General features: G+C 56.3%; 6 protein-coding genes across 11 annotated transcripts; 1 reads left to right on the forward strand and 5 right to left on the reverse strand.

Annotated features, from left to right (window-relative positions):
• Nucleotides 1-638: 638 nt before the first annotated feature.
• On the reverse strand, nucleotides 639-3,854 carry LOC117651168 (sodium channel protein Nach-like). Its single transcript, XM_034394974.1, has 7 exons — nucleotides 3,457-3,854; nucleotides 2,954-3,154; nucleotides 2,666-2,825; nucleotides 2,359-2,586; nucleotides 1,833-2,269; nucleotides 853-956; nucleotides 639-766 (listed from the first exon to the last, which is right to left on the reverse strand). Exons 1-7 carry the CDS (start codon nucleotides 3,750-3,752, stop codon nucleotides 639-641), a joined length of 1,554 nt encoding a protein of 517 aa, XP_034250865.1. The 5' UTR covers nucleotides 3,753-3,854.
• Nucleotides 3,855-4,394: 540 nt separating this feature from the next.
• Nucleotides 4,395-9,814, reverse strand: LOC117650308. Of its 2 annotated transcripts, XM_034393634.1 has the most exons (15): nucleotides 9,431-9,814; nucleotides 9,130-9,327; nucleotides 8,154-9,035; nucleotides 7,982-8,048; nucleotides 7,281-7,900; nucleotides 6,923-7,207; nucleotides 6,678-6,831; nucleotides 6,539-6,595; nucleotides 6,161-6,442; nucleotides 5,888-6,028; nucleotides 5,687-5,819; nucleotides 5,473-5,614; nucleotides 5,235-5,392; nucleotides 4,971-5,148; nucleotides 4,395-4,902 (listed from the first exon to the last, which is right to left on the reverse strand). In XM_034393634.1, exons 1-15 carry the CDS (start codon nucleotides 9,560-9,562, stop codon nucleotides 4,786-4,788), a joined length of 3,546 nt encoding a protein of 1,181 aa, XP_034249525.1. In that variant the 5' UTR covers nucleotides 9,563-9,814; the 3' UTR covers nucleotides 4,395-4,785. The 2 variants fall into 2 exon arrangements, with proteins under 2 accessions (XP_034249525.1, XP_034249524.1); XM_034393633.1 differs by having other exon boundaries at nucleotides 5,888-6,442.
• Nucleotides 9,815-9,953: 139 nt separating this feature from the next.
• Nucleotides 9,954-13,376, reverse strand: LOC117650329 (mpv17-like protein). Of its 2 annotated transcripts, XM_034393689.1 has the most exons (5): nucleotides 13,247-13,376; nucleotides 11,599-11,728; nucleotides 11,426-11,514; nucleotides 11,223-11,335; nucleotides 9,954-11,158 (listed from the first exon to the last, which is right to left on the reverse strand). In XM_034393689.1, exons 1-5 carry the CDS (start codon nucleotides 13,312-13,314, stop codon nucleotides 10,920-10,922), a joined length of 639 nt encoding a protein of 212 aa, XP_034249580.1. In that variant the 5' UTR covers nucleotides 13,315-13,376; the 3' UTR covers nucleotides 9,954-10,919. The 2 variants fall into 2 exon arrangements, with proteins under 2 accessions (XP_034249580.1, XP_034249579.1); XM_034393688.1 differs by lacking the exon at nucleotides 13,247-13,376 and having other exon boundaries at nucleotides 11,599-11,830.
• LOC117650316 (liver carboxylesterase 2-like) lies at nucleotides 12,194-18,657 on the forward strand. 3 transcript variants are annotated; one of them, XM_034393663.1, is made up of 11 exons: nucleotides 14,410-14,571; nucleotides 15,199-15,289; nucleotides 15,356-15,433; nucleotides 15,710-15,846; nucleotides 16,012-16,113; nucleotides 16,200-16,665; nucleotides 17,095-17,243; nucleotides 17,343-17,559; nucleotides 17,667-17,836; nucleotides 17,916-18,193; nucleotides 18,274-18,657. In XM_034393663.1, exons 3-11 carry the CDS (start codon nucleotides 15,370-15,372, stop codon nucleotides 18,461-18,463), a joined length of 1,773 nt encoding a protein of 590 aa, XP_034249554.1. In that variant the 5' UTR covers nucleotides 14,410-14,571; nucleotides 15,199-15,289; nucleotides 15,356-15,369; the 3' UTR covers nucleotides 18,464-18,657. The 3 variants fall into 3 exon arrangements, with proteins under 3 accessions (XP_034249551.1, XP_034249554.1, XP_034249553.1); XM_034393660.1 differs by lacking the exons at nucleotides 14,410-14,571; nucleotides 15,199-15,289 and adding an exon at nucleotides 12,194-12,351; XM_034393662.1 differs by lacking the exon at nucleotides 15,199-15,289 and having other exon boundaries at nucleotides 14,411-14,571.
• A 585-nt stretch (nucleotides 18,658-19,242) lies between these two features.
• Nucleotides 19,243-20,952, reverse strand: LOC117650332 (LIRP). The gene is made up of 3 exons (XM_034393693.1): nucleotides 20,857-20,952; nucleotides 19,994-20,177; nucleotides 19,243-19,834 (listed from the first exon to the last, which is right to left on the reverse strand). The coding sequence occupies exons 2-3, from the start codon at nucleotides 20,175-20,177 to the stop codon at nucleotides 19,563-19,565; spliced, it is 456 nt and encodes a 151-aa protein (XP_034249584.1). The 5' UTR covers nucleotides 20,857-20,952; the 3' UTR covers nucleotides 19,243-19,562.
• A 1,032-nt stretch (nucleotides 20,953-21,984) lies between these two features.
• Nucleotides 21,985-26,373, reverse strand: LOC117650309 (serine/arginine repetitive matrix protein 1-like). Of its 2 annotated transcripts, none has more exons than XM_034393636.1 (3): nucleotides 26,009-26,373; nucleotides 24,938-25,603; nucleotides 21,985-24,582 (listed from the first exon to the last, which is right to left on the reverse strand). In XM_034393636.1, exons 2-3 carry the CDS (start codon nucleotides 25,601-25,603, stop codon nucleotides 22,246-22,248), a joined length of 3,003 nt encoding a protein of 1,000 aa, XP_034249527.1. In that variant the 5' UTR covers nucleotides 26,009-26,373; the 3' UTR covers nucleotides 21,985-22,245. The 2 variants fall into 2 exon arrangements, with proteins under 2 accessions (XP_034249527.1, XP_034249526.1); XM_034393635.1 differs by lacking the exon at nucleotides 26,009-26,373 and adding an exon at nucleotides 25,835-25,967.
• Between the last annotated feature and the right edge of the window lie 53 nt (nucleotides 26,374-26,426).

A 26,426-nucleotide genomic window follows, 5' to 3' on the forward strand; every position in this document is an offset into this window, starting at 1 on the left:
ATTGACATAGAGAGTGAGCCGCGGGTGTTTAGATCCATTGAGCGCCGCCGAGTTGCCTCTAGCTGCAGCCTAACCGTGTGGCGGTGTTAGTGAGTGGGACAAAACGGAGGTCGGACAATAGAAGTTCGGACAAAATTTTCAGCCGAGATTCACGGGCAAGTGAAGTTTGGACAGGTCGGACAAAAGAAGGTCGGAAAAACGATGAGCACCGCTGCGTTCCGGTCGGTCCAGTTTCGGACACAGGCTCATCGTGAAGCTGCGGAGCGCAGGGCAGGGCGCCGCGGGGCGGGGACCACCAACAAGGACGACGCGCGCGGACTTTGATGGACGTGGAAACATTTAGGCGAATTCCTTCGCAAGCGCGGGGCGGCGGGGTGGCGAGGCGCGGCAGGCCGCTGGCGTCGCGCTGACATCCGATAGCCTGCAGCGCGGGCCATGCCTGGACGTGCCGTGCCCGGCCGGGTCCGCGGCAGGGCGGCAGTCCCATCCCTTATCGCGTTATCGCCCCGCATTCGCAGCCTCTCGCGTCATGGCCGTCAGGGCCGTCACCTCGGCCAGCGGGGCGCCGCGCCGAGCCACCCAGGGCGTCTGCGTCAGGCAATGCCAGGCAGTGCCGTGACGACGGCCTGCTCGGCCTGCTACGTGAGGCGGCGCTTGCGGGCCTGCGCCACGGAGCACAGCAGCCTCAGCGTGAAGAAGTAGATGAGCTCCACGAACGTGATGAGGCTGCAGCCCAGGAAGAGCGCCGCGGTGCCGCCGAACGACACTGCGACAAGGAGGCCGAGCGTCAGCGTCGAAAGTCTCACAGTGTGTCTCACAGTGCAGTGTGTCCGAGGAGTGACGGTACCCTACCCAGCAGGTCGCTGAAGGTGAAGATGATGGAGCGCTTGACCCTGGTCTTGCTGTACAGCTCGATGGCCCAGCGGAAGCGGATGTTGTCCGGGACGGGGTAGGACCTGCGGGGCAGCCGCGGAGAAGCGCAGGTTAGGTGAGGCTTGGTTGGGTTTCGTCCGGAGCTGGCGTCTGAATCCGACAGCGGCGGGCTGCGTGCGAGTGTGAGGACAGCCCCTAACTCCCGTCCCAGAGTCGCGAGAAGCAGTTAGTATCGAGGACACGACGCCGCGAGAGAGAGAGAGAGAGAGAGAGAGAGAGAGAGGCGATTTAAATTTTCAGGGAGACTCATTTCGCCGAATGTTATGGGGCTGCTATGAGGAAGTGGTGACGCGATTTACAGTGCTGAATCCTACACCGTAAATAAACACTCACACACACACACACATACACACACTCCTCCCCCTTCCCCTTGCCTCGGCCCGCCATTCACAACACGCCATTGGGCCGCCGTAAATCGGCGCGGTTTTTCCGGGCGGGCCAGCACCGGGCCAGCACGGCCAGCACGCGCCGCGCGAACCACAAATTGCGGACTGAAACGTTTAGCCGCGGCGAGAGGCGACAAAATGCAACCCCGCAGCAGGTTCTGAGCAGTCGGCAACGCCATAACCAATAAAGATTAAACGCTCGGCGTTTGCAAGACGCGCGGCGCGCGGGGAAGCGGGGCGGCCGCACTCACGCGTGGCAGGGGAAGTATAAGTATTCAAAGGCGATTCCGAAAATAGAGAAAGAGTGAAGCTGCTGGAAGGAGGGGGCGCCTCGTTAATGGTTTCGGAGTGATTCACGGCTCGCGGCCCGCCGTCTGACTCAGTTTTCAATTTGGCCGGCGGATCCCGAATGGGGCCGGGCCGGCGGCGTCCCTCCCTTCTGGAGACGCGCCCGCCCTCGCGGCCCGCGTCGCGGCCTCTGAGAGTCCCGACCCGAATCGGACTCGGACGCACCAGCTTCGCTCGAAGTTGCGGTCCGTCGTGTACCGGATCTCCTCGCACGAGTGGTAGCACTTGCACTGCGCCTCGGGGTCCTCCTCGCGCAGGGCCACCAGCTTGTCGGCGTGCTGCGCCAGGCACGCCAGGCCGTCCACGTCGCACATCTTGACGCCGTCGCCGCGGTCGCCGTAGAAGTAGGGCGCGCAGCCGCAGTAGCGCAGGCACAGCTTGCGCCGGCAGGACATCATGCACAGGTTGTACGAGTACACCGGGTACGGCTTGACGCCCTCGTCGAAGAACTGGCAGCGGCGCTGGCGGCGCGTCAGCGTCCGCAACTGCTCGTCCGCGATCGTCTCCAGGAAGCGCACCGTGGTGTCGCGCTCCTGGCGGGAGTGCACGGTGAAGGGCTTGGAGGCCGAGTCGGGGATCTCGTAGGGCGAGTGCACGTAGTACTGCAACAGGGCCGAACAGGCCAACATGAAGGGGCTCCTGCCTTGGCTCCTGCAGTGAAACACGCCCGGCCAGCCACCGAGGACCTCACCTTGACGGGGCCCTGCAAGTCCTCGACGCGGGCGTAGCAAAGCGAGTTGAGGAAGTTGCACTGCGGTGGCTTAAAGTCCTCGAAGGGCGTGTTCCTGCGCACGGGCAGGTAGCGCGCCGTCACGGCACTGTACGAGTAGCAGATGCCCATCTCCGTCAACGTCTCCGTGAAGTTGATGGTGGGCGATGTGTCGAACACGGTGGCGCGGAAGAACACCTTCAGGTTCACCTGCGGCGCGGGAAAGTTGTTCTGGTGAGACGTGTGCGCCGCCGTGAACACCGTCATCGTCATCACCAGCACCACTCACCTTGTCGGCCAGGTCCAGCATGTTCACCGCGTTGAGCTCCTTGTCGCCTTTGAACTCCTTGAACACGTCCAGGGACCAGAAGCTGGCGTTCGCCACGGCCTCCACGAACTTGTAGTAGCGCCGGTAGTCATCTGTGTCGTTGTCCCGGGCTCCCCACAACCTGTCCAGCAGAATTCCCTGGCATAACGACAGGCTCGGTATGCGAGTTTCACAGATAGGTGAGCTGTCGGACATTGCGTAAAGTATAGCGCACAAAATGAATTTAAACCCGGTGACCCCGGGACTCACTCCGCTATCTGGTCCTGCACCCTGAGCTCGTCTAAGCGCCGGTCGTAGCACATGGTGGCCGAGGGGAAGCTCGTGTTCCAGAGGCGGAAGTCCTTCTCCAGCTGCACCACGGTCGGGTTGTCCTGGAAGCGACGCCACGATCCGCCGATGAGCAGGATGGCCCCCGTCACCGAGGCCACCAGCGCCACGGTCCACAGTGCCCTGACGACACGGAGTACGGATTGACGCTGTCAAAGAGCGGGAACGACGATCCGTCTCGTTCGGTCTGCCACCGGCGAGGCCGGCCCCTCCGGCCCGAGAGCCAAGTGTCCCATGAGTTGCCTACCCCACCCCGTGGAACCCCTGCCAGATGTAGCATGGGCACGCCCGCCGCGCGCACGAGTCCGATGGGTTGCCGGACGCGTCCGATGGGTTGCCGGACGCGTCAGATGGGTTGCCTACCACCGCGGCGCTCCGCTCCTTTCCAGACGCTCCGCGCCGCGCTACATCGTCTCGCTACTCACACGTCGAAGTAGTTGCCCTTGTCGAGGATCATGTACCGCAGCCCGTGCAGGGTGGACTGCTCGAAGAACTCCCTGACGTAGAGGCCGACGCGCGAGATCATGCTCTTCTGGGGCAGCAGGGAGTCATCGCTCCGTGCGCTCAAGGTGCGCGCCGAGCCCTGATCGTCGCGCCCGTCGCGCCCCCAGTCCGAGTCCTTGCTCTTGCTGGAGCCGCGGTCCGCCAGCGCGTGGTGTTCGTGGTGCCGAGCGGCGGTGTGCCTTCCCTGGGAAGGGGAAGTGACCATCTTGGAGGACATCTTTTGCTCGGCTACATCATCGGGGCTGTGGCTGCCGACAGGGGTTGGGTCCGTGCGGCACTGGCGTGCTGACCGCGCCGTGACCGGGGTCGCTCCGCCACGAACCGGTCACACCGCGAGACTAATCGCCTGGCGGGGCCGTCCCGTCCAGTCGCGTGCGCCCCGTCAAACCGCCCCATCTACCATCTGACCTTGTCACTCAGGGGCGGACAAGCCCCCCCCCCCCTTTTTTTTCTCGTTCCAACAATCCCTGAAGGCTGTGAAAATGCATGAATGAACTGCCTACCCAGCCGGGGCCCATACCCTCTACGCAACTGCCAGATGCAGCTAGGCTTCATGTAACTCAAAATGTGAACTTCATTTAACCGCGTGGCGTGACGCTGCACGCGAGGGGTGGAGAACACACCGACCGCCCCCCGTGACTGACTACCCCCGTACTGGAGGCATCATCTGATCCGATAAACGCTACACGGCTGTTCCATTACCCCTGCGTGCCACGGCGTGCCACGGCGTGCCACGGGGTCTTCGATTGACAGCGAGACTGTGCAGCACCCCACATGTGTGCGCATGGCCAGAAAGAACCCTCTTTCAACCCCAGAGTTTTGTTTGGGAGAATCAACAGGAAAATAGTGAAATCAGACATAGTGATTGATTAGAATTTATTACAAACAAAATTGCAAATTAACAGATGATAAAGTGAAATTATTAATCAACATTCAATAAATTGTTCAACTGAATAGAAAAATTAAACAGAAACACAACTTTCTTCATTATTAACAATAGTAATAATTTGCATCAATACAAAACAAAACAAACCATTCTTTTCACCAACCAGATTGTCAATCTAGATGGTGTAATGTACAAACAATGAGAAAAATAAAGTATTCTTTTTCAACAATAAATCAAGAATCAACAATTCGAAAAGATGCTCAAATAAAATGGAAGAGCTTGAAATAATAATATTCCAGGAGGTCATAGTTGAATGCATTCTAACAGCCCTCAAATACATTTCATACTTTCTTCCATGTATGCTTTATATTCTTGAACCCAAAAATTTTTCCAAGCGTTCAAAACTAACCAGTAGCCGCTCTCCACAAAGTATCTGTCTAGTAGCTTTGACAATTGCAACATCGCCTTTCAAAATAAGAGCCTGCAAAGAATAATTAAATTAGGATTTAAAAATTTTATTTATGACTTCTTATAACAAGAAATATCTACCTCTGTGTTACTATTCCCTTCTTTTCTTTTTAAGTAAGCAAGAGGACCAAGCACTACAAAGTTGCGGCCTTCCTTAAATTTGGGAAAGACCCACGTCCTCAGTCTATTTTTATCCTTGTCTTTTTCTGAAGGTTTTATAAACAATCCATTAAGTCCATCAATACATTCTCCTTTGAATCTGAAATGAAATAAATTATTCATTACAACAGTTATCCATGCCACAATTCACAAAATAAGCAAAAACTGTAAAAAATCACTTCTTACATGTGCCTGGTAGCAACAACTCTCAAAGATGTTGCTTTCTTCTTTAAGTTTAGATCCAAATCACTTACAATACTGCAGGTGTCATCTTCCTCACCAATTTTTGCTGCTTCAATTATGAAAGGCACAGTACGAACTAGAGATAACACAAACATGGATACCTGAAAGGGTCAAATTAAAAAAATTATTGGAAGAGAAGGATTTTTTTTTAAATCCAAAAGACCTATAAAGAGAAGGTTACCATTGATTTCAATGCAAAGAGGTCCACGTCTTTCCATCCCATTGACATAATGCGGTTTACAATATCGTCCGGGCTTGCACCACTTCTCAAATCCCACAAAGATCGTGAAACACACTTGTTGTCATGTGATGGAGGCTCATAACTAAAAGACACAAGAGAAAAAAGTTATGACCAACATCTTTAACTGAGGATTTGTGGAAAAACAAAGGCTTACTCTCGAGTTGCTCTCCGAGCATTAATTCCACGCCATGGATTGAGCAGAATACTGATTGCTAAGTCATGAGCCTTCCCAAGTTCATACACAGAAACTTCTCTTAGCATCCGTATTTTTTCCTGAAAAATCTGCTCTGTAAAGAAAGAAGGAAACATCAATAACATAAGGCTAACAGGATCCACAGCTGTACGAGCAACCAACCTTGATTCAATTGAGATGGGACGGATGGGGGAGGCATAGTTGGCTGAGACACCAAATCCAAATCTTTTTCAGGAACCTCCTTAGTAGATTTATCTTTAAGCCATTTTTTGTTCATGGCGTCAAATCTCTCTTTAATTTGGTCTGCAAAATTTTGTTTCTTATCATGCATACCCTGTGCCAATTCAACTATTTCATTGTAGGATAAAGTCTTTTTCCTCTCTTTTGGTGGATTTCCTTTAGCTTTTGCATCACTGGTCTTCTCCGCTTTCTTACTTTTGTTTTCCGCAGAAATTTCAATTGGCACTTCAGGTTTCTTAATTTTGCCATTCTTGGAAAGTCCAGTTTGTTGCTGAACGTTCTGAGCTTTGCCTTTCTTGGAACATTTGTCATCAGTTGAAGATTTTTCAACATCAGTTTGTTTTTTTGCAATGTCCTGTTTCTTTGAGGAGCCCGAGACAGACACAGCCTTTTCCTTTGAAACTGATGAAATTGCCTTCCTCTTCCGTAGTCTCGTTGTTAATGGAGAGTCATCATCAATTTCACTGGTCACACCATCTGTCCAGAATATGAAAAACAGGTAATTTTAATGAAAAGTAAAGGCGGATTGTAGACAGTTTGAGCAGTGAAATTCTATACCAGCCTCTTTATTACCATTGTTCTCTTCCACCTGTGCTGGAGGAAGTGGTAGTGGTGATGAATGTCCAGTATCTGAAATTAATAATCACATGCCAATAGCACAGTCACTTGACAAGTAAGGAATTTCATTCATTTACCAAAAGTATTACAATACCTTTTATGGGTGGGATATCTTCTATCATCTTTAAATCCTCGGTTACTTGTTTACCTTTATGAAAGACTACAGGTAATGGAGAGGGAGGATTTTTCTTAAGTGACAGCCTACGTTTCTTAGGAGTTGGGAGAACAGTCGGTGAAACTTCAGGAACCTGTGAAGTAAATTTACAGGTACTAAGCAAATTGAGATTGAAAATGAAAAAACAAAAAATGAAACAACAATTTACACAAGACATTACATACATCATCCTCATCTACCACTGCAGGTTCATTTTCTTTCTCATTCAAAATTTGTAAGGCTGAAATGCCAACTTCTCCTTTCCTCAGGGGTGGAGGTTGAAAAACTCTAACATTTTTGAGTTCTGCTGGCAGTTCACGGGTTTTCTTTGTCATGAACAAAAAGTTTTGACTCGAAGGAGGTGATTTCTGATGAGGATCTTTATGAAGTTGTTCCTGCTGGCGCCATACCATAAGAATATTCTCCATTTCAGATGCATCCATTTCCTCAAATGCTACGGAATCCTTTATCTGTAAATATAAGAAGTTATTGTAAGTAGTGCTTGGAAAGTTATCAATCAGAAACAAAACTGACAAAGATTACCATCTTTTCTGTTGCTTGACTATTCAATTCATTCATTTTTGCAGGGACTGTAGTTTCAAAATCGTTTAAGTGGCAGTCAGAATTGTTCCTTGTGATGTCCTTTTCACTAGTATGTGCTAATTCATCATCAGAGGTTGTACTGCTGATTGCATTAGCTTTACAGGCATTATCTTTCAGCTCATTGGTTTGACAATGCCTAACATCCATTTGAGTTTCTTCAGTTTTGCTTTCATTGATGATAGGCACATTATTTTCATTTGTTTGAGGGGATGTAGGACCTGCAACTTCTTCATTACAAATCATGTTCTGATCATTTTCTTCTGCATCCATCACAAGAACAAAATCCTCTGAACTATTCAGTGAGTTAGTCACAGAAGATTTAGGAGAACTATTTATCTGATTTCCTGTTTTGCAGTCAGTTGGAACTGAAGAGTTTTTAACAGAATCATTTTCATTCTGAATAATGTTGGAGGGAATATTTTCTGTTTTGTCCTCAGAATGAATTATTGTAACAAGCCCAGCAGCCAGCATTTCTTGAAGAAGTTTATTTGAATTTTCCTCAAGCGAAATGATGGTTGGACCATTGATTGATTCAAGGCAATCCATTTTCCCGGCAAGACCTGCGAAGCAGAACAGAATTGGAATTGTATGAAATAATATTAAATGGTAGTAAAAGTTGTGAAATTGAATGAAAATAAAACCTTTTTGTTGTTCAATCTTTTTAGGTGGAGAAGGAACCTTGAATAGATGTGCATCTTGACGTTGACCCTGAGCAGAAAGAAAAATATTTTTAATACCTACATGAGTTATTCATGATTTAATTAATGAATAATTTAATTTTCCCGCCTATGCCAGTTTTGTAAAAATACAAACCTCAGGGGGAGGACTTGTACGAAATCTAGTACAATCCCCAGCAAGCTGGAGTAGGTCTGGGGTCACACAAGAAAGAACAGACTTAGAAATAGTAGAAGCAGATTTTGGAGTCATACGTTTCTCCTCTGGAACTGGCTTTAAACACATTGTTTTAGATTGCACAGCAGGAGGTGCACACTGAGTCTCTGATCTTGCAGTTCTGATAATGGTTGGCCCCACCTGTTGATGAGCTACCATATTATTTTGAAGATCACTTTGCGCGTTTTCAAGAGAATGGACTACTGCCTTCAGATTTGAAACAGCAGTATTTGAAGGAGTAGTGGAAGTCCCGGCAGAACAATCCCTCACATTATTATTCTCCTCAGTTCTTTGTTTGTCAGCAAAATTCTCTCTTCTGGTAGAAAACTGGAAAAGTAATTCTTCACATATCTGCTTTAGAGTGTATTGAGTACCAAGACTCCCATCAGGAACTCGCTTGCTGGCATGACTGGCCTCCATTTGCCGGCATGTTTGTTGTGGAAACTCTCTTTCTTGTTGTAAACCCGAACAGGGAAACACATTGATCACTGGCTTAGAGCAACAAGCACATGAAGGGACAAATGCCCTTCCACAAGATTTGGGTTGTATGGTGATATGTGAATTGGCAACATCACACAGGTCTGAATTAGAATTTTCTTGTATGCTGGTTTGTGAGGACTTTTCTTCTAAACTGAGGAGTGTGGTTTGAGTTGCTTCATCCTTCAGAACGGGCCCCTGCTCAACATTATTCCCACAGTCTTCATTGGTGGCGGAAATTTCATTGACAGGTAAAGAGTGATGTTCAGTGACAGGTGGAGAGACAGGCTTGTTGCCAACCACAATTTTGGGAGCATAATCAAGCACCTGAATTGAAATAAAAGAGTTTGAGTAATGAGTGCCGAGTGCCAAGTAACAGATACCTGGTAAGTTAAAAACATTAAGAATAATTACAACTTACCTTGAAATTCATGACTGAAGTATAACCATTATTGCCATTAGAAACTTTTCGGCCAAATCTTATTTTTCGAGTCACAGCTCTGATCATACATAAAGCTGTCTTGATAGCCGCCTTCTTGGAATGAAATCTTTTTCTATGCTTTAGGCTCCTCTTTGCATGTTTACGTACTTTTCGTTTACTAGGTGATAATTTGACCGACTTAATATATTTTCCAGGTGAACAAAAAACACAAAAATCAATGTTGTAGAGTTAAAAAGACAATGTCATTCATTAGATACACTCAGAGGTTATAGGTACTCACCAATCCCTTCAAAGATTGAAGTTGTTCAGTTTGACATGCCCTATTCAAGCCGAGATCAACTTTGATTGTTTCCCACAGCATGTCATTACTATCTTCTGTGGATTCGCTCCCGTACCCACTTGCCTCATTCATCTTATTTTTCGATTCACAGAGGCCAAACGGAGTTATTCACAACACCACTGCACTGTTCCAAAGTTGAATCCGTCACTCTGCACGTTCACCGGAACAACTTCAGGGGGCCAACCTGCGTGCTGGAAGACGAAAACAGGCGAAGACTGTATAGGAAATAGGAAACAATAAGAAGAAGTAAAATATCATGATGATGGGACCGTTGCAGCACAATCCATTTCAATCCGTGAATGTTCCACGAATGATACCGGGAGAATCTGAAACCGCAGGGGTACTTCTTGTGTATGTTGGCAAAAGTGTACTTCGAAGCTCCTCCGCCAGATGGCAGCAGTGCGCTGGCGTTGGCGCCAAGACAAGTGGCGGTCAGGTCAAGTCATTCAAAAACAAGAAGCTCTAAGGATGAATAATGCGTTTAATTAAGCGTTTGAAATAAAGTCTTAGCTAGACACAGAATGAGGAAACCTAAATCGGCACGAGCCAGAAAATTGCTGATCGCCGGACAGTTTTCATTTGTTTTCTGAGGAAGTCCTGATTTTGTAATCAACTCAACTGGGGAGGGCGATACAGCGCCAGCAAGTTCAGACCTGCACTGACGATGATAACACAGCACGTGCCTCGGCTGTGTAAACAAACCTAGATCCACCACTTCTTTTTAAAACGAAACCCACATTTTTTAGGAGGAGTTCAGACCAGAAAAGAAAAGTGAGGGGCAGTCAGAAAAAATAATTTGCTTGTCTGCGGTCAAAATGCCACGACCTCAAAACGAACATCTAAAACACATCTAAAGGGGGTTCGGAAGAATCAGGATTTTGGTCTGTCTAGCTGACTAAAAACAATCTACGTGTTTTCAAGAATGGATATAGACACTATGTAATTCAAACTCGCTTCAGGCGGGGAGGGAAGCCCACTCCCGGCATGCTACCTGTTGCACGTTCCCCGGCTTCGTTGTTGCTGGTAGCGATCACAGCTCACTCCGTGTGGCCATGCAGCTCCGTCGAACGCGAGTTTCGAACTAGCGCTCACTATCACCCGGCACTTCTCCACGGCGAGTGCAGCGCGGGAAGCGCGCCCTGCCGCGCCCTGCCACGCCCTGCCGGCCGGGGACGATAACCTATTGGCCCATCGAGGCCCTGCGGCCCTGCGGCTCGCCCCTCCAGACAGCGGCAGCCAGGTTCTCCCCTCCCCCACTCCCCACACACCAATAATAGTCGAAGCAATTGAACAAATAACGCCGCACTGCGACGAGAAAGCCACGTGCATCGGCGCGGCGGGCAGTGTGCACATTTCCGACACTGGAAGTCCAAGTCCACAGGTGTCCTATGGCACGTTCATAATACTTGATGGCGTGCGTCTTTGCGTTTCAGTCTTGCACTGGCTTGGCCTGGCTCGGCTCTGTCGGCTGGCGCTTGATCCAGCAGAGGATGTTGGCCCAGACCAGCGAGCTGGTGCCGACGTACACCACCCTGGCAGCGGACGGCACGAACAGGAAGTTGACGCTCTGCACCGGCAGCCAGAAGAGGCACGACGTCTGGAACGTCTTGACGTACTTGTTGCGCATCTCCTCGAACAGGTCCTCGCGGCCCTCCAGCAGGGCCATGGCTGAGGAAAACGGCAAAGTTAGAGCTAGTCGGGGCAACGGAAGCGCGAAGCGGGCGACCCTTACTGATGTAAAAGGCGACTAGCAGCTGAGGTGTCATGAGGAACTGGTCCAGCAGCACCTTCTTGACGATCGTCTTGGTGGCGGTGCCGGCGTACTTCTTGTCGAGCCATTTGTACCTGGGACAGCCACGGGGGAAAGTTAGTTCAGAAAACAAATCGCGCAAGTTGCATTTGCAGGGTGTCACACTTATTGTTTTCACTCGTTACCAAAAGTACAAAATGTGCGAGCCGACGCCGCAGCCGAAGATGGCATAGCGACCGAGGGCCGCCTTGTCGATGGGTTCGGGCGTCGGGGCCTGGTTGGTCGAACAAGAAGCCACACTGTAAAAGGGGGCGACACGCTCGCGCTCCACTCCACCGCCATTCGCTGGCGAACTTACCAAAACTTTTTTCGTCACCACTTGCTGGGAGAGCTCCGCCGTGACGTACAGGGAGCCGAAGGTGACCGCGTTGGCCGTCACCGGGTACTTGCTGAAGGCGTGCTTCACCAGCCGCAGGGCCATCTCGTCTCTGCAACAGGTGCGACAATGAGGCAGGCCAAGGCGGGGCAGGCCAGGGCGTCTCGCACCGAGGTGTCGGCTAATTAAAGTCCCACCAGCGCACAGCGCCACGTTATCGGCCCTCATGGCCTGATAAAGAAGCAGCCAGCCCGCCGTGTTTTATCGGCGCCTCGCTCGGGAGCGCGCGTGCGTGCGCGCGTGCTCGGCGCGGGAAGCGTTTGAACGCGGCGCGGGAAGTTTGGCGGAGGGGGGCGGAGGCGCACGCGTGAGTGCGTAGTCCACGGAGTCCGCGGCAGCGGAACCGGTCTCTCTCTCACTCTCTCTCTGGGTGTCGACCGCCGACCGCGTCGAGTCCGGCCGGGCCGCCCGACACAGCTGTCAGAGCGGCGCCTACCTAACCTCACAGCCCAGCCAGCCCAGCCGGCCGGCAAGGGCGGACCGGCAGTGAGTGCAGCGCCGCGGTGGACAGCCCCGCACCGCCACCTCAACCACCATCCATGGACTCCATGCCGCCGCCAGGCTCGTCGGCCGACGGCGTGGCGGTCGCCTCGGACAGCAAGGACAGCCAGCCCCGCGGAGGGACGTCGGGGACGTCTCTACGCCACTGCCTCCAGAACGACGTGCCCGCGCGCCGTGAGTATGCTCGACTCAGTGGTGCTCGAGCGAGGCAAGCGAGGTGAGTCGAGCGCGTTGCTGACGTTGCCGAGTCGTTGTGACCGCAGCGAGTGCAGCAAGTGCAGCGCGACCGGCGTAGAGCCCTTCCTTCTCGTCGGCGCGGCCGAGGGCCGACCAGCCGCCGCCGGCCCCGCGCGTCCCGTCGCCTCGTAAGTGGGACCAAGGCCAAGGGGACTCCCCTCCCCTTTCCGGGACACCGCGGCCCACACCATTTAAATTTCTATCGGGCCGGGGGCGTCCCGTCCGGCGGCCTGGTCGTTGACTCGGATCCTACGCTCCGCAGTAAAATGAGTTTCGGCAGGAAAAAGCGTCGGCGCCGAGTCGATCTGCGATGATCCACGTGTACGCGCTCCCGCTCCACGGTCAGAATGGGTTCGATCGGGATGGGTTTCCCCGAGGAGGCAGCACTAGCACAGCGTAGCCGTCGTGATGGAACCCGTTCTACCGGCACCCAGCCGCAGCCGCCGGCCGCCGATCCGTTGTGGTCTAGCCCGTAATGGCAATGGTAACGGGCCCCGTAGGCCAACCCGCTCAGCGCGTGTGACGGCACGCTGCCTACCTGCACGGCGCCTGGACCCGCGCGCTGCCGCGCTGCCGCGCTGCCGCCTCCACGACCGGAGCCGAGAGTGGCGCTCTTTTTTGACGAGTGTCGCGGGCGTCGCTGAGCGAGTGGCCGCGCAGGCCGTGGAGGCCGCGGCCGCGCAGGGAAGGCCGTCCTTCCACGTCCAGTCGCCAAGGCGTCACGCGCGGAATTTTCCTGACCGTGCTCGATGAGTCACGGACACGCACGCGCACTCACTCACACAGACACACGGAGACATACACAGACACGCGCAGTACGTTCCGCACGCACCTGCACAGGGCGACGCTTGTCGCTGCAGTACACGAGTACACACCACCGGCCCGCGGTCCGGTCCACATGCAACTGTACGGGCGGACGGCGGGGCGGACACATCGCGGCTCCACACTCCGCCGACCCAGCTGGTTAGGCGGGTCTTGAATGCTCGCCCGTGGCGGGGCGGAGGGGGGGGGGCGTAGACTGGGGGGCCTGCGGGGCCCGTGGGCATGAACTTGACAGCGATGAGCGCAATGAGAGAAAGAGACGGAGATACTGCGCGAGCACCACGAGTCCGTCGGCAGCACAGTGCCCCCCCCTCTCGCATACGAACCAAGGATGTTCCTTGATACGAACGCTCACACGCACGCACACCTTTTGCTGGACAGTCCGCTCCGCAGCCTTATCTCTCCCAGCAGCTGGGCGGCCAGAGAAGATTACCACGGACTTCATGGCCGCACGGCCCGTGCCCGTGCGCCCGTGCCCGCAGCACAACGCCGAGAGTCTCTGCCGCGCGGCGTCCCGCCCGTCCTGCCCGTCCCGCCGGGCTCGGCGGCGATACTCCGCGCTTGGAGAGACGTGCTGCAGCGGAGCAGCGCGCTCACGCGTGATGGAGATGGAACCGACCACGGCTGCGGCTACGAGCAGTGAGGCTTGCACCACGCCCTTGCGCGTAATTGTAATTGTTTTGCCTCGAGTACGTTTTCGGGACTGCCGCCAAGAGATGCACGTTAAAAGTAATCTCACAGACACGACATCTAAAATGGTATCCAGAGTACGCGTTACGCGCATCTACGCGACCCAAACTTGGCCACATTGTAGAAGAGAGTGATTTTTAACAACGAAAGTTTAGGGAACGAATTCATTTTGTCCGTGGGATTCCCGAAAGTGCTCTCCAAACGATTTATATTTGAATCTGGGTGTGGACGCGCGAGGCGCGGAATCGGATAGCGCGCCCAATATTGTTGTAGCCAAGGTTGTAGCGAAGGTGAAGGCCGAGTCCGGGGGCAGCTGGGGCAGCCCAGACTTGAGAGAGCCTCCGGCATGACAACTGTCAACCTGCCCCGCGACTCGCCACGCCCGCTCGACGGCCACCGGCCCGCCCGCCCGCCGCGCACGTGGTCCGCGGAGCCTGGCGCAGCCCCTCCACATTTTGGCAACGCTCCGCTCGGTTCCGCTCCGCTCCGCGACTCAAAACGTCTGGGCCGCCCAGCCCAGCCAGTCGGCTCGTCGGCTAGTCGTCGGTGCACCTTCACCTGGTGCGCAGCGTGTAGCGCGTAGCACTCGCACCGCCTTGGCGCCTTGGCCTCGCGTCTCTTGCCGCGGCCTGCACGGACAGACAAGTGAGTGACCACCCAGCGCACCCACAGCGGGTCGAGCTGTTCGGTTAATCTCATTACGAAAGTCGCAGTCGCACAGGAAGTACGATCTGCTCCACGCCTCTCACCAAGTCTTGGAGCGTTAAGGTTGTCTTTCGGCGCCCCCACCCACCCCCGCGACGTGCCGTATCGACAATACCCCTTGCCCCTGAGGCCTTCGTCAAGGCCACCGTCAAGGCCGTAATCCTTGTTTTCAACTAACTTGCGTATTTTGGAAACCTTTGGTACACGGCAAACCTCTTAAAACGACACAATTATCTAAATATAATATTCGGAATAATGCATATAATACTCTATAATACCTATAATATATAATACCTCGTACACGGTTCGGGAGAGTCAGCCCCCTTGTGAAATACCGACTGTGATTCTCCTGTTTGGTCAAAAAACAGTCCCTCGTGTGGTATATAAATCGAGGCGTCTCTGGTTTGATGTCAGTTTACTCCCTGATACTCTGATATTCTTTAGAAGGCCCATCCCGGATGGGCCATCCACCCAGCAACCAGAACTCACAACACACACTCACACACACACATGCAAACTTCATGTCACGCTGCCGGTTGCTTGACGGCCTGTGCCATTATGTTCCAGAATAATGACACAGCAGACAGGCACGCGGCTCGTTCTGCCGGTAGCCCTCGCGGTAGCCCCGGTGGCAGACGAAACACAAAGGCGGTCAAAGGTTAGGCATCACCGGCATTGCGCCCAGAACACACCAGAAAAACGTTGACGATTGTGTTTGTTGCAGTGGGGACTCGCCTGATGTGGGCGACGGTGGTCGTCGTCGCGGCGCTCTTCTTCGGCGCCTCGCAGACCGCGGACGACGGTGAGTGGGGGAGCGGGGAGGGGGAGGGGGGCCGCGGCCAAGGTCAAGGCAGCAGCCGCCACCGGAGGTTCATCCTGGCGAACCAGGTCTCCGTGGGACTGCGCGGGCTGCGACTGGTCTTGGGCACGACGGGGTCCTTGTCGTGGGGGAACCCCTCGGGGAACCCCGTCCCCAGACTGGTGGCGCGGTCGCCCCACATCCCCACTGCCCCGACCGTCCCGAACATCTTGCGGAGCCCTGAGCTGGGCGCGTCCCTCTGGACCTTGTCCGTTGCAGAGTGCACCGGCCCCACCGTATCGACGCGCCTCGGCCAAGTGTGTGGCCGCACGGCGGTGTCCAAGACCTCGGTCACCTATCAGTCCTTCCAGGGCATCCCGTACGCCAAGCCGCCCGTCGGCGACCTACGCTTCAAGGTAAGTACGCCCTTCTAGGATGATGCGGCGGGGTGGCAGAGGCAGAGGTGGCGGAGGAGGCTCAGCCGGCGCTTTCTCAGGGCGTGGTTTGTTTGGTAATTGCGAAATGGGAACCAGCCTAGTGGTAATCATCGTACTGAGTGGTGACGTGCCTTGCTCCCGCAGGACCCCCAGCCAGCCGAGCCATGGACCGGCGTGCTGCGCGCGCTGCATCCCGGGGCGCAGTGCTTGCAGTCCGGCCAGGGCGGCGTCGTGGAGTCGCTGTCGGTGAGTCCGAGTCTCGGATCGTCCTGGCCGCACGCCGCCGCGCCCCACTTCTAATCCACGCTCGGCAATGCTTGCAATGCTTGCAGCCCACGCTGCGGCAGGCGCTGCTGCTCGTCCGCGCGCTGCCGAGCTTCCTGTCCATGCTGACCTCCGGCAACCGCCAGAGCGAGGACTGCCTGTTCCTCAACGTGTACACGCGCCAGGTGCAGCCCGCGTCGCCGCGGCCCGTCATGGTGTGGATTCACGGCGGCGGATTCCACCTGGGTAACGGCGGCCCCGGCCTCTACGGCCCGGACTACCTCATGGACACGGAGGACGGCGACGACGTGGTGCTCGTCACCATGAACTACCGCCTCGGCCCGCTCGGCTTCCTCAGCGTCCCGGACGGCGGCGCCCCGGGCAACGCCGGCCTCAAGGACCAGAACGCGGCGCTGCGATGGGTGCGCGACAACATCGCGGCGTTCGGCGGCAACCCCAACCGCGTCACCATCTTCGGCGAGAGCGCGGGAGGCACCAGCGTGCAGATGCACCTCCTGTCTCCCATGTCCAGAGGTACGCCCCGCCCCGGTCGCGGTCACCCCGGCACGACCAGGCCGCACGATCAGCTGTTCCCGTCACAGGGCCAGACGGGGGCGTCGCCACTCTGCGCCGTCCCCGGCGCGCCACCCCGCCCCGCCCACCCCGCCCTGCCCTCAGTCTGGCTGCCGTTTATTAATATTCATTGAGAGGTCGCGGAAGGGGGGCTAAAAGCGATGTCCCACGAAATTGATTGTGTCGGATGGTGATGAGGCCGAGGCCATGTAGTGGATTAACGCATGGGGTAACGGCCACTCTAGCGCCTGACGGCGGCCGGGTAGGCATCGCGCAGCACACCGCAGTCCCCACTCCGCAGGGTTGCCTACCTTTTATTGCCATTACCATTACGGGCTAGACCACAATTGATCGTATTCCTCACATCGTTGGCGCTGTCGCGCTGCGCAGGACTGTTCCACGGCGCCATCTCGCAAAGCGGGTCCGCGTTCAACCCGCGGTCCAGCACCACCGAGGGCCGGGAGAACGCCTACCGCCTGGCCCGGCTGGTGGGCATCGACTCTGTCGACGACGCGGAGCTGGTGAAGCGCCTGCAGCAGGTACTTTGGCATGAGGGATGTGCTAGCCGCTGCCAGCGGTGTGCTGGCAATCCAGCTCCTGACTAACACCGCGCCCACACCGCTCACGCACTGCCGCAGGTGCCAGCCCACGTCCTGGCCGCCAAGTCGGAGTCCGTGCTGACGGCCGAGGAGCGCTCGCGCGGCCTCGCCGTCCACCCGTTCGTGCCGTCCCCGGAAGCCACCACCTCGGCCGCCTTCCTGCCCGGCATGCCCCACGAGCTGCTGGCGCGCGGCGACATCGCCAAGGTGCCCTACATCGTGGGCATCAACAGCCTGGAGGCCGGCTTCATGCTGAGTGAGTGGCATGCCATGCATGGCGTGCAAAAGGAAACCCCCCAAACCCGACGCCATTTTCACGCCTGCTTTGACACTGTAAATTGACTCGCCAACGGCGCTTTGCAGACAGGCCTCGAGACTTCTCCGTGCTGCAGCTGGACAAGGAGACCGAGAACCTGGTACCCTCTGACCTGGGCCTGCAGTTCGGCTCGCCCGAGCACCAGGAGGTTGCCGCCAGGATGCGGCGCGAGTACTTCGGCGACAACGTGATGCCGTCCGACGAGCAGCTCGCCCAGGTGAGGCTCGGGGACCATGGCGGCGACGGTGCACCATGCGCCAACAGCTTCCCGCACGCGCTTGTTTGGCTTGTTGCAGTTCTACTCCGACCTGTTCGTGAGCTGGGTCGTGCACCGGACCGTCAACGTCTTCTCGCGGGCGGACAGCCCCGCCCTCTACGTGTACCACTTCAGCCACGACGGCGGGCTGTCCTTCTCGCAGCGCCTGCTCGACAAGAAGCTCCCCGGCGTGATCCACGGCGACGAGCTGGGCTACCTCTTCACGCAGGACCTGCTGCCGAGCGGCCGCGAGTCGGAGCTGGACACGCTGGTGCGCCGCAGGATGGTCAAGCTCTGGACCAACTTCGCCAAGACTGGGTCAGTACCGCGTCCTCGCCTCGAGCGGCACTTCCAAGGTAGTAGGCGATTAATCGTACTCACATTCTACTGCTCGACAGAACCCCGAACGGAGGCCACAGTGCGCTTCTCAACACGGAGTGGCTGCCGGCTAACAACCAGAGCGGACTGTACCTGGACATAGGGGCGGACCTGGCGATGAAGCAGGGCAGTCTGTCTCCCCATATGGGCTTTTGGGACAGCCTGTACACGACGAGACAAGGAGGGCGAAGGCCGGAGGCAGGCGTCTAGAGGGGCACCGGCTAGTTTCGAATAGAGTCGAATCGAATCCCATTTAGTTCAAAACTTCTCGCAATCCCTGAAGCTTCAGAGGCGTCGCTAGAAGAGAAATGTGATACGTTTTAATGTGTTTTCTGTTGTTTAGTTGTAAATTTCGTTTTTAAGCAAAGAAAGTAAAGATAATATATATTAGAGAGGAGGTGAAACCAATCTTTTTCCTCCGCGCCTCCTGCATCGCGGCCGGAATGCGACCCGTCATCATGCCAAACGCCCGCGGGTGAAGGGATTCACATTTCCCGCCAAGTCCCGACCGGCTGTGCCTGGAAAGTCCTAGAAAGTGCCAGTGCGGCGCAGTGCGGTCGGACGGGGGACGTCGGGGCTGGCGTCTGCTGGCCCGCCGGGCGACACCCTCTCCCGTCTCAGCTGTTTATTAATATTCATTGGGAGATTCCTTTCTCGGCAGGAGTACAAATTTGTTTGTGGGCTGGGTGGTGATGAGGAATGATGAGGCTATGCGGAGAAAGGGCCCTTCCACGAATATGGGGTGGTGTGGCGGAGGGGGTGCCTGGCGGTAAGGTACAGGCCGTCCCCAACAATAACACTCCTTGTTACGAAGGGGAGGGGGGACTGACCCTTTCTACCGCTACTCGTAAAAAGGCGCCTGACGAGTAGGCAATTTAATGTATTTTCCGCCGGGCCCGTACGCAAGAAAGTCAGGCTACGACGCTGCTTCTGCTCTCATGTTCTAGTTTCGCGGGGTAGGGAGGTAACGCCCCATGAAACACAATATCGACGGTTCACAATCTGTGTATTTCGTTTTGTTCGATTGGACAGTAGTTATTTCTTTCATATGATCAAGAGCGCAATGTGTCAATTATCCCGTTTCCAATTTTAAAACAATGTGATGAATCGGCATTAAGTAAAGAGCAGCCATTTAGGAACCGTCGTCACTGTTTCGCAGTGTTTGCCAAAATAATACAAAATAAGAAGAAAAGACACTCCACAGGAATGTATAAGTATTTTTTTACAGTAAATACGACTACAAAGGCGAAGTAAACGCCAGGTGTTGTCCCGTCGATAGAGCGTCCGCCGAGCGAAAGGCGTCCTTGCCTCAGAAGCTGCGGCGCGTCTTGTCGCAGCAGTAGTTGACCACCTCCGCCATGCTGCACTGCTTGTGGCAGCACTCGTCCGCCACGCCGCGCGTGAAGCGCCGGAACGTGTCGCCGATCATGTCGGCGGCGCGGAGGCGGTCCCGGAACGGCGGCTGGTGCTCGGACTCCTCCACGTCCTCCAGGTCCTCGCCGCCGTCCTGCCGGCCGTCCTGCCGACCGTCCGGCCGGCCCACCGCCGTCTTGGGCAGGCTGGCCCACGCCCAGTAGCTGTCTGCGGGGGCACACCACGAAGGAGGGCTTATTCACAGTGGGGGCTCATTGTGGTGTCACGTTGACGTCGACCAGACCCGAAATTCAGTCCAAATCGACGCCATCGTGACGATTGACTTTCTCCCCCTCCCCTCGTACGGACGGACAACCAGGTACGCACCGTCGATGGCGGAGTGGATGTACTTCTTGTCGCGCGTGTTGTAGCAGCCGTTGCAGACGAGGCTGAGCATCTGGGGCAGGGCCTTGCCGCAGAACTGCTGCCGCTCCGCGTACGACAAGCAGGCGAGCATGGCCACCAGCAGTAGCCCCAGCCGCACCGATGTCACTCCCTCGACGCACCACATCTGCGGAGTGGAAACGGTTCAGCTGGGATTGTGAGGAGAGGTCACAGGTGGCGTTCCATCTGTGAGACATTGTGCACCAGCATCTCTCAGAAAAACGTCGGTCCGGTCAGAAATAATTCGTGATTCGTCGCAACCGGAAGAAAATATTTTTATACTTTGACCAGAAATCGAAGAGCCCTGGGTTCTCGCGGTCGAGGGCTACCTGCAATGCTAGCTAAGTCGGCAGATGCCATAAACCGCGAGAACTCCGGGCTCTTCGTTTTCTGGTCAGATTATAATTGACACCGATTTGACATCGTTTCTACCGGGGTAGACGAGTTAGTTCTGAGCGGGTAAGCGTTTACGAAACTTCGCCGTTCAGCTCAACCGATCTAACCGGTTAGGTTGATCACACGTTATTATGTGTGCTTCTCACAGCCGGTGAACTAGTCGCCAGTCGAGTCGGCAAAGTTTCGGCGAGGAAGAAACAACAGCGAATGCGAGCACGCGGGGATGCAGACGAGCGCAGACCGGGCGCTTGGCAGGCTGCCTACCCTGAGGCGTCAGCCAGCGCTGCGACCTGGGCCCGGCCAGGGCTTCGGAGAGCGACTGCCTGGCGACTGCACGGCGACTGCACGGCCAGGAGCGGGGAGAGGCCGACGCTGTCGGCACCCCTCGCACCAAGCCCCGCTGGACTTACCTCGAGGGAACCGACGGTAGTGAGTCCGTGGCGGAGGCCGGGGGCAGGAGCTGAGGGAGCAGGCGGCTCGGGTGGAGACCAGCCCCAGAGTGGTCCGCGCGGCCCGGAGGGTCGCTTTATACCCGCACCGCGCCAGCACCCCGACAGGGTGGCCTGGGGTGAGGGTAGTAGGGGCGGGGGTAGCGGCGGCGTCTGACGCGCGCCGGGGAAGAAAACAAGTGCCACGGCGCGGCATCGCGACCAGGAAGGCAAGGGCCGTGCTGACGCAGCAGCAGCACGTGCAATACCGCCGGAGGGTAATCGAATCAGAGATTCGGTGTCAGCCGGGGTACGGTTGCTCCGAGTTACATCCACCGCATCCATGGAGGGCCTCGGATTGGCTGTCGTGACGCAAGTCAAACGAGAACCCTCAAGTCGCGCCCGCATTTCTATTTTCCCCCGGCAACTCATCCCCAACGCTACTTGTTTTTCGCGCCTCCGGCCTGAGTGCCGAACGTCGCGGTGTCAAACGCGCGGCAGCAGAACGGGACTTCCTTCTGCGGCCCACCTAGAACGCCCGCAAAGTCGAGCATAGGCAACCCACTCGGCACGCTGCAGCTGCGACCATTACCATTAAGGGCTAGACCACATATGATCGTATGCCACGGCCGCCCTACCCGGCCCAGCCGTGCCAACGTGACGCACCTCACACTCCACTGCTCGGCTGAGGCCCAACCAAGGTGACTGGAAAACAGTGAGGACGCTCTGTGGGCGTGCCTGGGCGTGCCTGGGCGTGCCTGGCCCAGCCTGGCCCCGTGCGGCGTGCTGGCGCCGCAGGCCCTCGGCCTCGGCCCTTCTCGATGCGCAGTCACCTTGCTGCTAAATTTGTTGTGCCATCCCAGAATAAAAGCTGGTTATGATTTTGAAGAAAACGAGTTTAAGAAAACAAAAAAAAAGACACATTTTTTATGCTTATGATTAAGGTATTTGTATTTCAAATCAGGCAAGAGAACTAAACTGAAGGCACTCAAGTCACACTTCGCAAACAAAGACAAAATTTAGCACTCAAAATGAATATGTAACTTTCACATAAAAAGAAACTTGCAAAACTAACAGTGCTAGAGCTTTTTATCACTGCATTGTAATTGCTTATCCTCTGTGCGGATAAGTTCCTAAATTAAATTCACAACAGATGTAATTGTGTTTCTTCTCAACAGTTTTGAATCATTTTTTCCCTCAGGACCTTGCATAAAAATTAAATACAAGCAAAACCCTTACATTTCAAGGATAATGTGGCAATCTCTTAAAACAAAATATATACTTTCAAGATTACACGACAATCACTAAAAATGAAAACGGAACGTTAAAAACAAAAGTGAATGTAGGAGAATGTAAAATCGTCTCAGGCATTTATTTGTGGTAGGCTTTGTGGTACTGAAGAGACTCCTCCTGGGAGTATCCCTTCCCACAAACGTCGCAGGTGAAGCGCTTGGTGCTGCGCCCCAGGCGAGGCCCCACGCTCTTGCTTCTTCGCTTCGGCGTCAGAAACAGATTCCGAGGCTTGGCGTCGTCCTTCGTCAGCAGCTCCAGCAGGGCGTGTAGAGGGAGCGGCTTGTTGGGCACGGAGAGGCGCCTCGGCACCCTGGTCTTGGCCACGGCGCCGCCACGGCCGCCACGGCCCCTGGGCGCGCTGCTCCTGGCCTGGGCGGGGGCCACAGTGCAGGCCACGCCCGTCGAACTCCTGGTCTTCCTCGGCTGCTTCGCGTCTGGCTCGAACGGCGGCAGCGTGGACTCTCCGTCCTGCTTCGAGGGGATGTTGTCCGTCGTCTCGTCCCACGTAGCTGCCGTCTTCAGAGGGGACAGTACGGCAGCCTTTGGTGGGCCGACAGTGTCGGCCTGCTTCGCTAGCTTCGCTATTCCGCCACGGCGGGGCGCTTGCAGGGTGGTGGCGGGCTCGCCGACGATCCCGCTCATGGCGAAGGCATCGGAGAGGGGCGGCGAAGTATCCGAGGAGCTGGACGGCGGCCTAACTGAGCGGCCCGGTCCCTGACCACGCCCTCGGCCCCGTCCGCGGCCCCCGCGGCCCCGTCCTCGGCCACGCGGACGTCCAAGGCGTGGACCTGGAATGCTTCTTGGTCGCTCACCGTTGAACACCGAAGGACTAAAGTCGGGATCCTGGTGCTGCGGTGAAGGGCTTGACGGCGAAGGGCTTGACGGCGAAGGGCTTGGCGGCGAAGGGCTTGACGGCGAAGGGCTTGGCGGCGAGGGGCTTGGCGGCGAAGGGCTTGACGGCGAAGGGCTTGACGGCGAAGGGCTTGACGGCGAAGGGCTTGGCAGCGAAGGGCTTGACGGAGAAGGGCTCGGCGGCCTACGACTAACCAGCCCTGCGAAGTCCAGAAGCGGGGGCGAAGGATTTCGCGGCTCTAAGAAGTCCTGGAGCGGAGGCGGAAGACTTGTAGGACCAGCGAAGTTCAAAAGCGGAGGGGAAGGACTTGGATCAGCCAGGGGCAAGGCCTGCTGGACGACATCGACGGCCATCTCGCTGGTGGCCGAGACACCAGTGGAGGGCGGGGGCCTTGGCGGGGGCAGCGGGCCGCGGCGCTTGACCATGCTCTCCGAGAGGGCATTGTCCGCCTGCCTCTTCCGCGGCGTCAAGGACGGCAGTGGCGACGTGTCCTGGGTTTGAACGGTGTTGGCCTCCAGCATCCTTTCGCCACGGTCCACCAGTCCATGGCTTCGGCCCCGACCGAGAGCTCGGCCGCGGCCACGGCCTCGGCCTCTGCCACGACCCCGAGTGCCTCTCTGATGTTGGTCGTCACTGTGCACCAAAGGGCCAGCTGGTTGGGAGAGGTCCTGTAACAGTGCTGAAAAACTGGCCTGCTGTTTGGGGTCAAGAGGCTTTACCGATGGTCTATTCTCGTAGATGCTCTGCAGTTGCGCCGTTGGACTTGTCTCGAGGTCGTTCTGAGGCTGCGCCGACGGACCATCCTCGGCGATGTCCTCGCTGCTCCCCGATGGACGTTTCTGCCGGGACCGGGATCTGCTCCCCACGCGGGCATGACCTGGGCCGCGTCCCCGCGAGCTTCCTTGCTGTTGGCTGCTGTCGCGCGCCGAAGACTTAGTCAGTGTGACCGGGTCCGGAAGGGGCGCTGGCGTGCTGGTCTGTTGGGGTGGGTCCGGAAGGGGCGCTGGAGTGACAGTCTGCTGGACGAGGTCCGGGAGGGGAGCTGGAGTAGCAGTATGGACGAGATCCTGAGGCTTCGCCGGTGGACTGGCCAGGACGGTACCCCGAGGCTGAACCGACGAACCGCCCTCGATGGTGTCCTCACTGCTCGGAGACCGGAGCGGCTGCATAGACTTGGACCGACTGCCCCGGCGGCCGGTGTTTCCTCGGCGCTTTTGGAATTTTCCAAGTTGACCATGCTGCTGATCCTCGCTTGGGCCTGAACCTGCGATGTTAGAGGCGAGACCATTTTCAGATGGTCTTACTGCATCATCACCGCTTGGAAGAAGACTCTCCTGTGGGCCAATCGGTGGGCTGAGGGGAGGTGGGGCTCCGTCCCGACGGCTGCTTCGCGAACTGCGCCGCCCAGCGCGGGCAGGCACCGTGCCGCGTTCTGGGACCTCCTCCTTGAGGGGCCCACGATCCGGAGGACTTCCTCTGCGGCAGCGACTAGCAGGTGCGCCTCGTTGAGGGCGTCCCGGGCGTCCCTGGCCTCGGCGCGGTGGTGGCAAGCCCTGCGAGCCCTGCGGAAAGAGACGGACAATGTTGCACTGTAATGCGAGCCACGCGAACGTAAGCAATGTTTCATCATAAGGGGGGGGGGGGACGACGGCACGGCCGCGAACCTGACACGGCGCGAGGCGCGAGCACAGCAAGGCAGGGCCCAATACACCCCCGTCCCCCCTCCCTCACCTCCCAGAGTTATGCCATGGGAAAGGGCCCTTTCTCGCGGTTCTGCCCAGCAACAAACTACCCGTATTTGTCGGCATACAAGACGACACGGCCTATAAGACGAGTGCGGAAGGTCCAAAATAAGGTAAAAAAAGGTCGTTTTATACGCCGATAAATACGTAAGACTTCAAATAAAAATGCTCTCACTTGAACGGCGGCATGGGTATCGCCATCACGTGCGATGTCGTCCTGCTTGACGGCGTCCTGCTTGACGGCGTCCTGCTTGACGGCATTCTGCTTGACGGCGTCCTGCTTGACGGCATCCTGCTTGACGGCGTCCTGCTTGACGGCGTCCTGCTTGACGGCGTCCCGCTTGACGCTGCCGGGCTTGATGCTGCCGTGCTTGACGGCGTCCTCCTTGGCGCCGACGTGCTTGGCACCGACGTGCTTGAGGCCCTCCTGCTTGGCGCTGCCGTGCTTGACGGCGTCGTCCTGCTTGACGCCCTCCTGCTTGACGGCGTCGTCCTGCTTGACGCCCTCCTGCTTGACGGCGTCCTCCTGCTTGGCGCCCTCCTGCTTGACGGCGTCGTCCTGCTTGACGCCCTCCTGCTTGACGGCGTCGTCCTGCTCGGCGCCGTCGTCCCCGAGGCCCTCCCGGTCGTGCCCGGCGATGTGCGCCGTGAGCTCGTGGTGGCGGCCGAAGCGCTGCCCGCACGCCATGCAGCGGAAGGGCTGCGGGTGGAGGTGCACGGCCCTCATGTGCATGACGGACTCGCGGGCCGTGGCGAACGTCAACGGGCACACCAGGCAGGTGTGTCTCCCCGAGGCCGCCGAGGACGTCCACATGACGCCTCGAGCCACTGCGTCGCCCATCTGAAACGAGAAAGCAAACTTTTATACTCAGCCCACCGGCAGTGTAAACATTAGCCGTGGCCGTCGCACTGGCGCCCGCAAGCCGCCCTAACTCGGCCGACAGCGTGACAACGCACTTCCAGGTACGGAGGCAAATTGAAATGCGTTTCACCGCGAGACGGCGAGGCTACATTGGTGACAAACTCGCCGGCCTAGGACACGATTCTGCGACACGGATTGGTTCGCGCTAACCTTTCCGAAGCGCAACGTGCCGGCTTTGCACGACGCTTCACTTTCCGTTGAAACAGACAGACAACAGAGCACCCCTGCATATGATTTCGGACGACGCAAGCAGATAAATTCAGTGGAATACTCGCTGCTGGAATCATTTGCCGAGCAGAAAGGCATTTAAAGTTTAGTTCTAACCTCTCTAACAGCGTGGCTCCTTCGTTGCGATGACTGTCCTCGTGCGCGTGTGAGTGTGCGCGTGCTCGCGACACAAACAAAAACAAAACAGTGTTTCCTTTCGGCGCAGGGTGGCGGAGGGAGGGAGGAGGGGGCTGACGCTGCTCGCTGACAAGACGAGACTCGCGCGCCAGCCAGCAGCCAGCAGCAGCGGCAACGAACATAATCCCTTGACGGTCGGCGTCGGCGGCGTGGAGCTAATATACGGAGGAATTCGTGACTCTTCAAGGAAATAAATATTGTGGTGAAGAAAGTGGCAAACACCGGTTGGAAGTGATCGACGGGTGCCTTCTTGTCGACTTGGACTACAACGTCGCGGCGGTGTGGGTGTTCCCAGAGGCAAGTTTGCCCAGGTAGTTCCGAGCATACTCATTGCGAA

The sequence above is a fragment of the Thrips palmi genome, unplaced genomic scaffold (genome assembly GCF_012932325.1).
Source record: "Thrips palmi isolate BJ-2018 unplaced genomic scaffold, TpBJ-2018v1 HiC_scaffold_5, whole genome shotgun sequence".
Lineage (NCBI taxonomy): Eukaryota > Metazoa > Arthropoda > Insecta > Thysanoptera > Thripidae > Thrips > Thrips palmi.

What these genes read in the sequence shown, in the direction of transcription:
- LOC117651168 (XM_034394974.1), bottom strand. Translation starts at nt 3,752, where the DNA reads ATGTCCTCCAAGATGGTCACTTCCCCTTCCCAGGGAAGGCACACCGCC. An exon ending in AAGGGCAACTACTTCGACGT is followed by an intron (nt 3,155 to 3,456) that starts GTGAGTAGCGAG and finishes CCGTGTCGTCAG; the next exon opens with GGCACTGTGGACCGTGGCGC. An exon ending in TGCTGGACCTGGCCGACAAG is followed by an intron (nt 2,587 to 2,665) that starts GTGAGTGGTGCT and finishes CCCGCGCCGCAG; the next exon opens with GTGAACCTGAAGGTGTTCTT.
- LOC117650308 (XM_034393633.1), bottom strand. Translation starts at nt 9,562, where the DNA reads ATGAATGAGGCAAGTGGGTACGGGAGCGAATCCACAGAAGATAGTAAT. An exon ending in CAGTGGTAGATGAGGATGAT is followed by an intron (nt 6,832 to 6,922) that starts GTATGTAATGTC and finishes TTTACTTCACAG; the next exon opens with GTTCCTGAAGTTTCACCGAC. An exon ending in ACAGGTGGAAGAGAACAATG is followed by an intron (nt 6,443 to 6,538) that starts GTAATAAAGAGG and finishes TATTCTGGACAG; the next exon opens with ATGGTGTGACCAGTGAAATT.
- LOC117650316 (XM_034393660.1), top strand. Translation starts at nt 12,216, where the DNA reads ATGGACTCCATGCCGCCGCCAGGCTCGTCGGCCGACGGCGTGGCGGTC. An exon ending in GAACGACGTGCCCGCGCGCC is followed by an intron (nt 12,352 to 15,355) that starts GTGAGTATGCTC and finishes TGTTTGTTGCAG; the next exon opens with TGGGGACTCGCCTGATGTGG. An exon ending in CCGACGAGCAGCTCGCCCAG is followed by an intron (nt 17,837 to 17,915) that starts GTGAGGCTCGGG and finishes GGCTTGTTGCAG; the next exon opens with TTCTACTCCGACCTGTTCGT.
- LOC117650329 (XM_034393689.1), bottom strand. Translation starts at nt 13,314, where the DNA reads ATGTGGACCGGACCGCGGGCCGGTGGTGTGTACTCGTGTACTGCAGCG. An exon ending in ACAAGCGTCGCCCTGTGCAG is followed by an intron (nt 11,729 to 13,246) that starts GTGCGTGCGGAA and finishes CACCTGTTGCAG; the next exon opens with AGACGAGATGGCCCTGCGGC. An exon ending in TGGTGACGAAAAAAGTTTTG is followed by an intron (nt 11,515 to 11,598) that starts GTAAGTTCGCCA and finishes TCGACCAACCAG; the next exon opens with GCCCCGACGCCCGAACCCAT.
- LOC117650332 (XM_034393693.1), bottom strand. Translation starts at nt 20,177, where the DNA reads ATGTGGTGCGTCGAGGGAGTGACATCGGTGCGGCTGGGGCTACTGCTG. An exon ending in CATCCACTCCGCCATCGACG is followed by an intron (nt 19,835 to 19,993) that starts GTGCGTACCTGG and finishes GTGCCCCCGCAG; the next exon opens with ACAGCTACTGGGCGTGGGCC.
- LOC117650309 (XM_034393636.1), bottom strand. Translation starts at nt 25,603, where the DNA reads ATGGGCGACGCAGTGGCTCGAGGCGTCATGTGGACGTCCTCGGCGGCC. An exon ending in ATACCCATGCCGCCGTTCAA is followed by an intron (nt 24,583 to 24,937) that starts GTGAGAGCATTT and finishes CTCTTTCCGCAG; the next exon opens with GGCTCGCAGGGCTTGCCACC.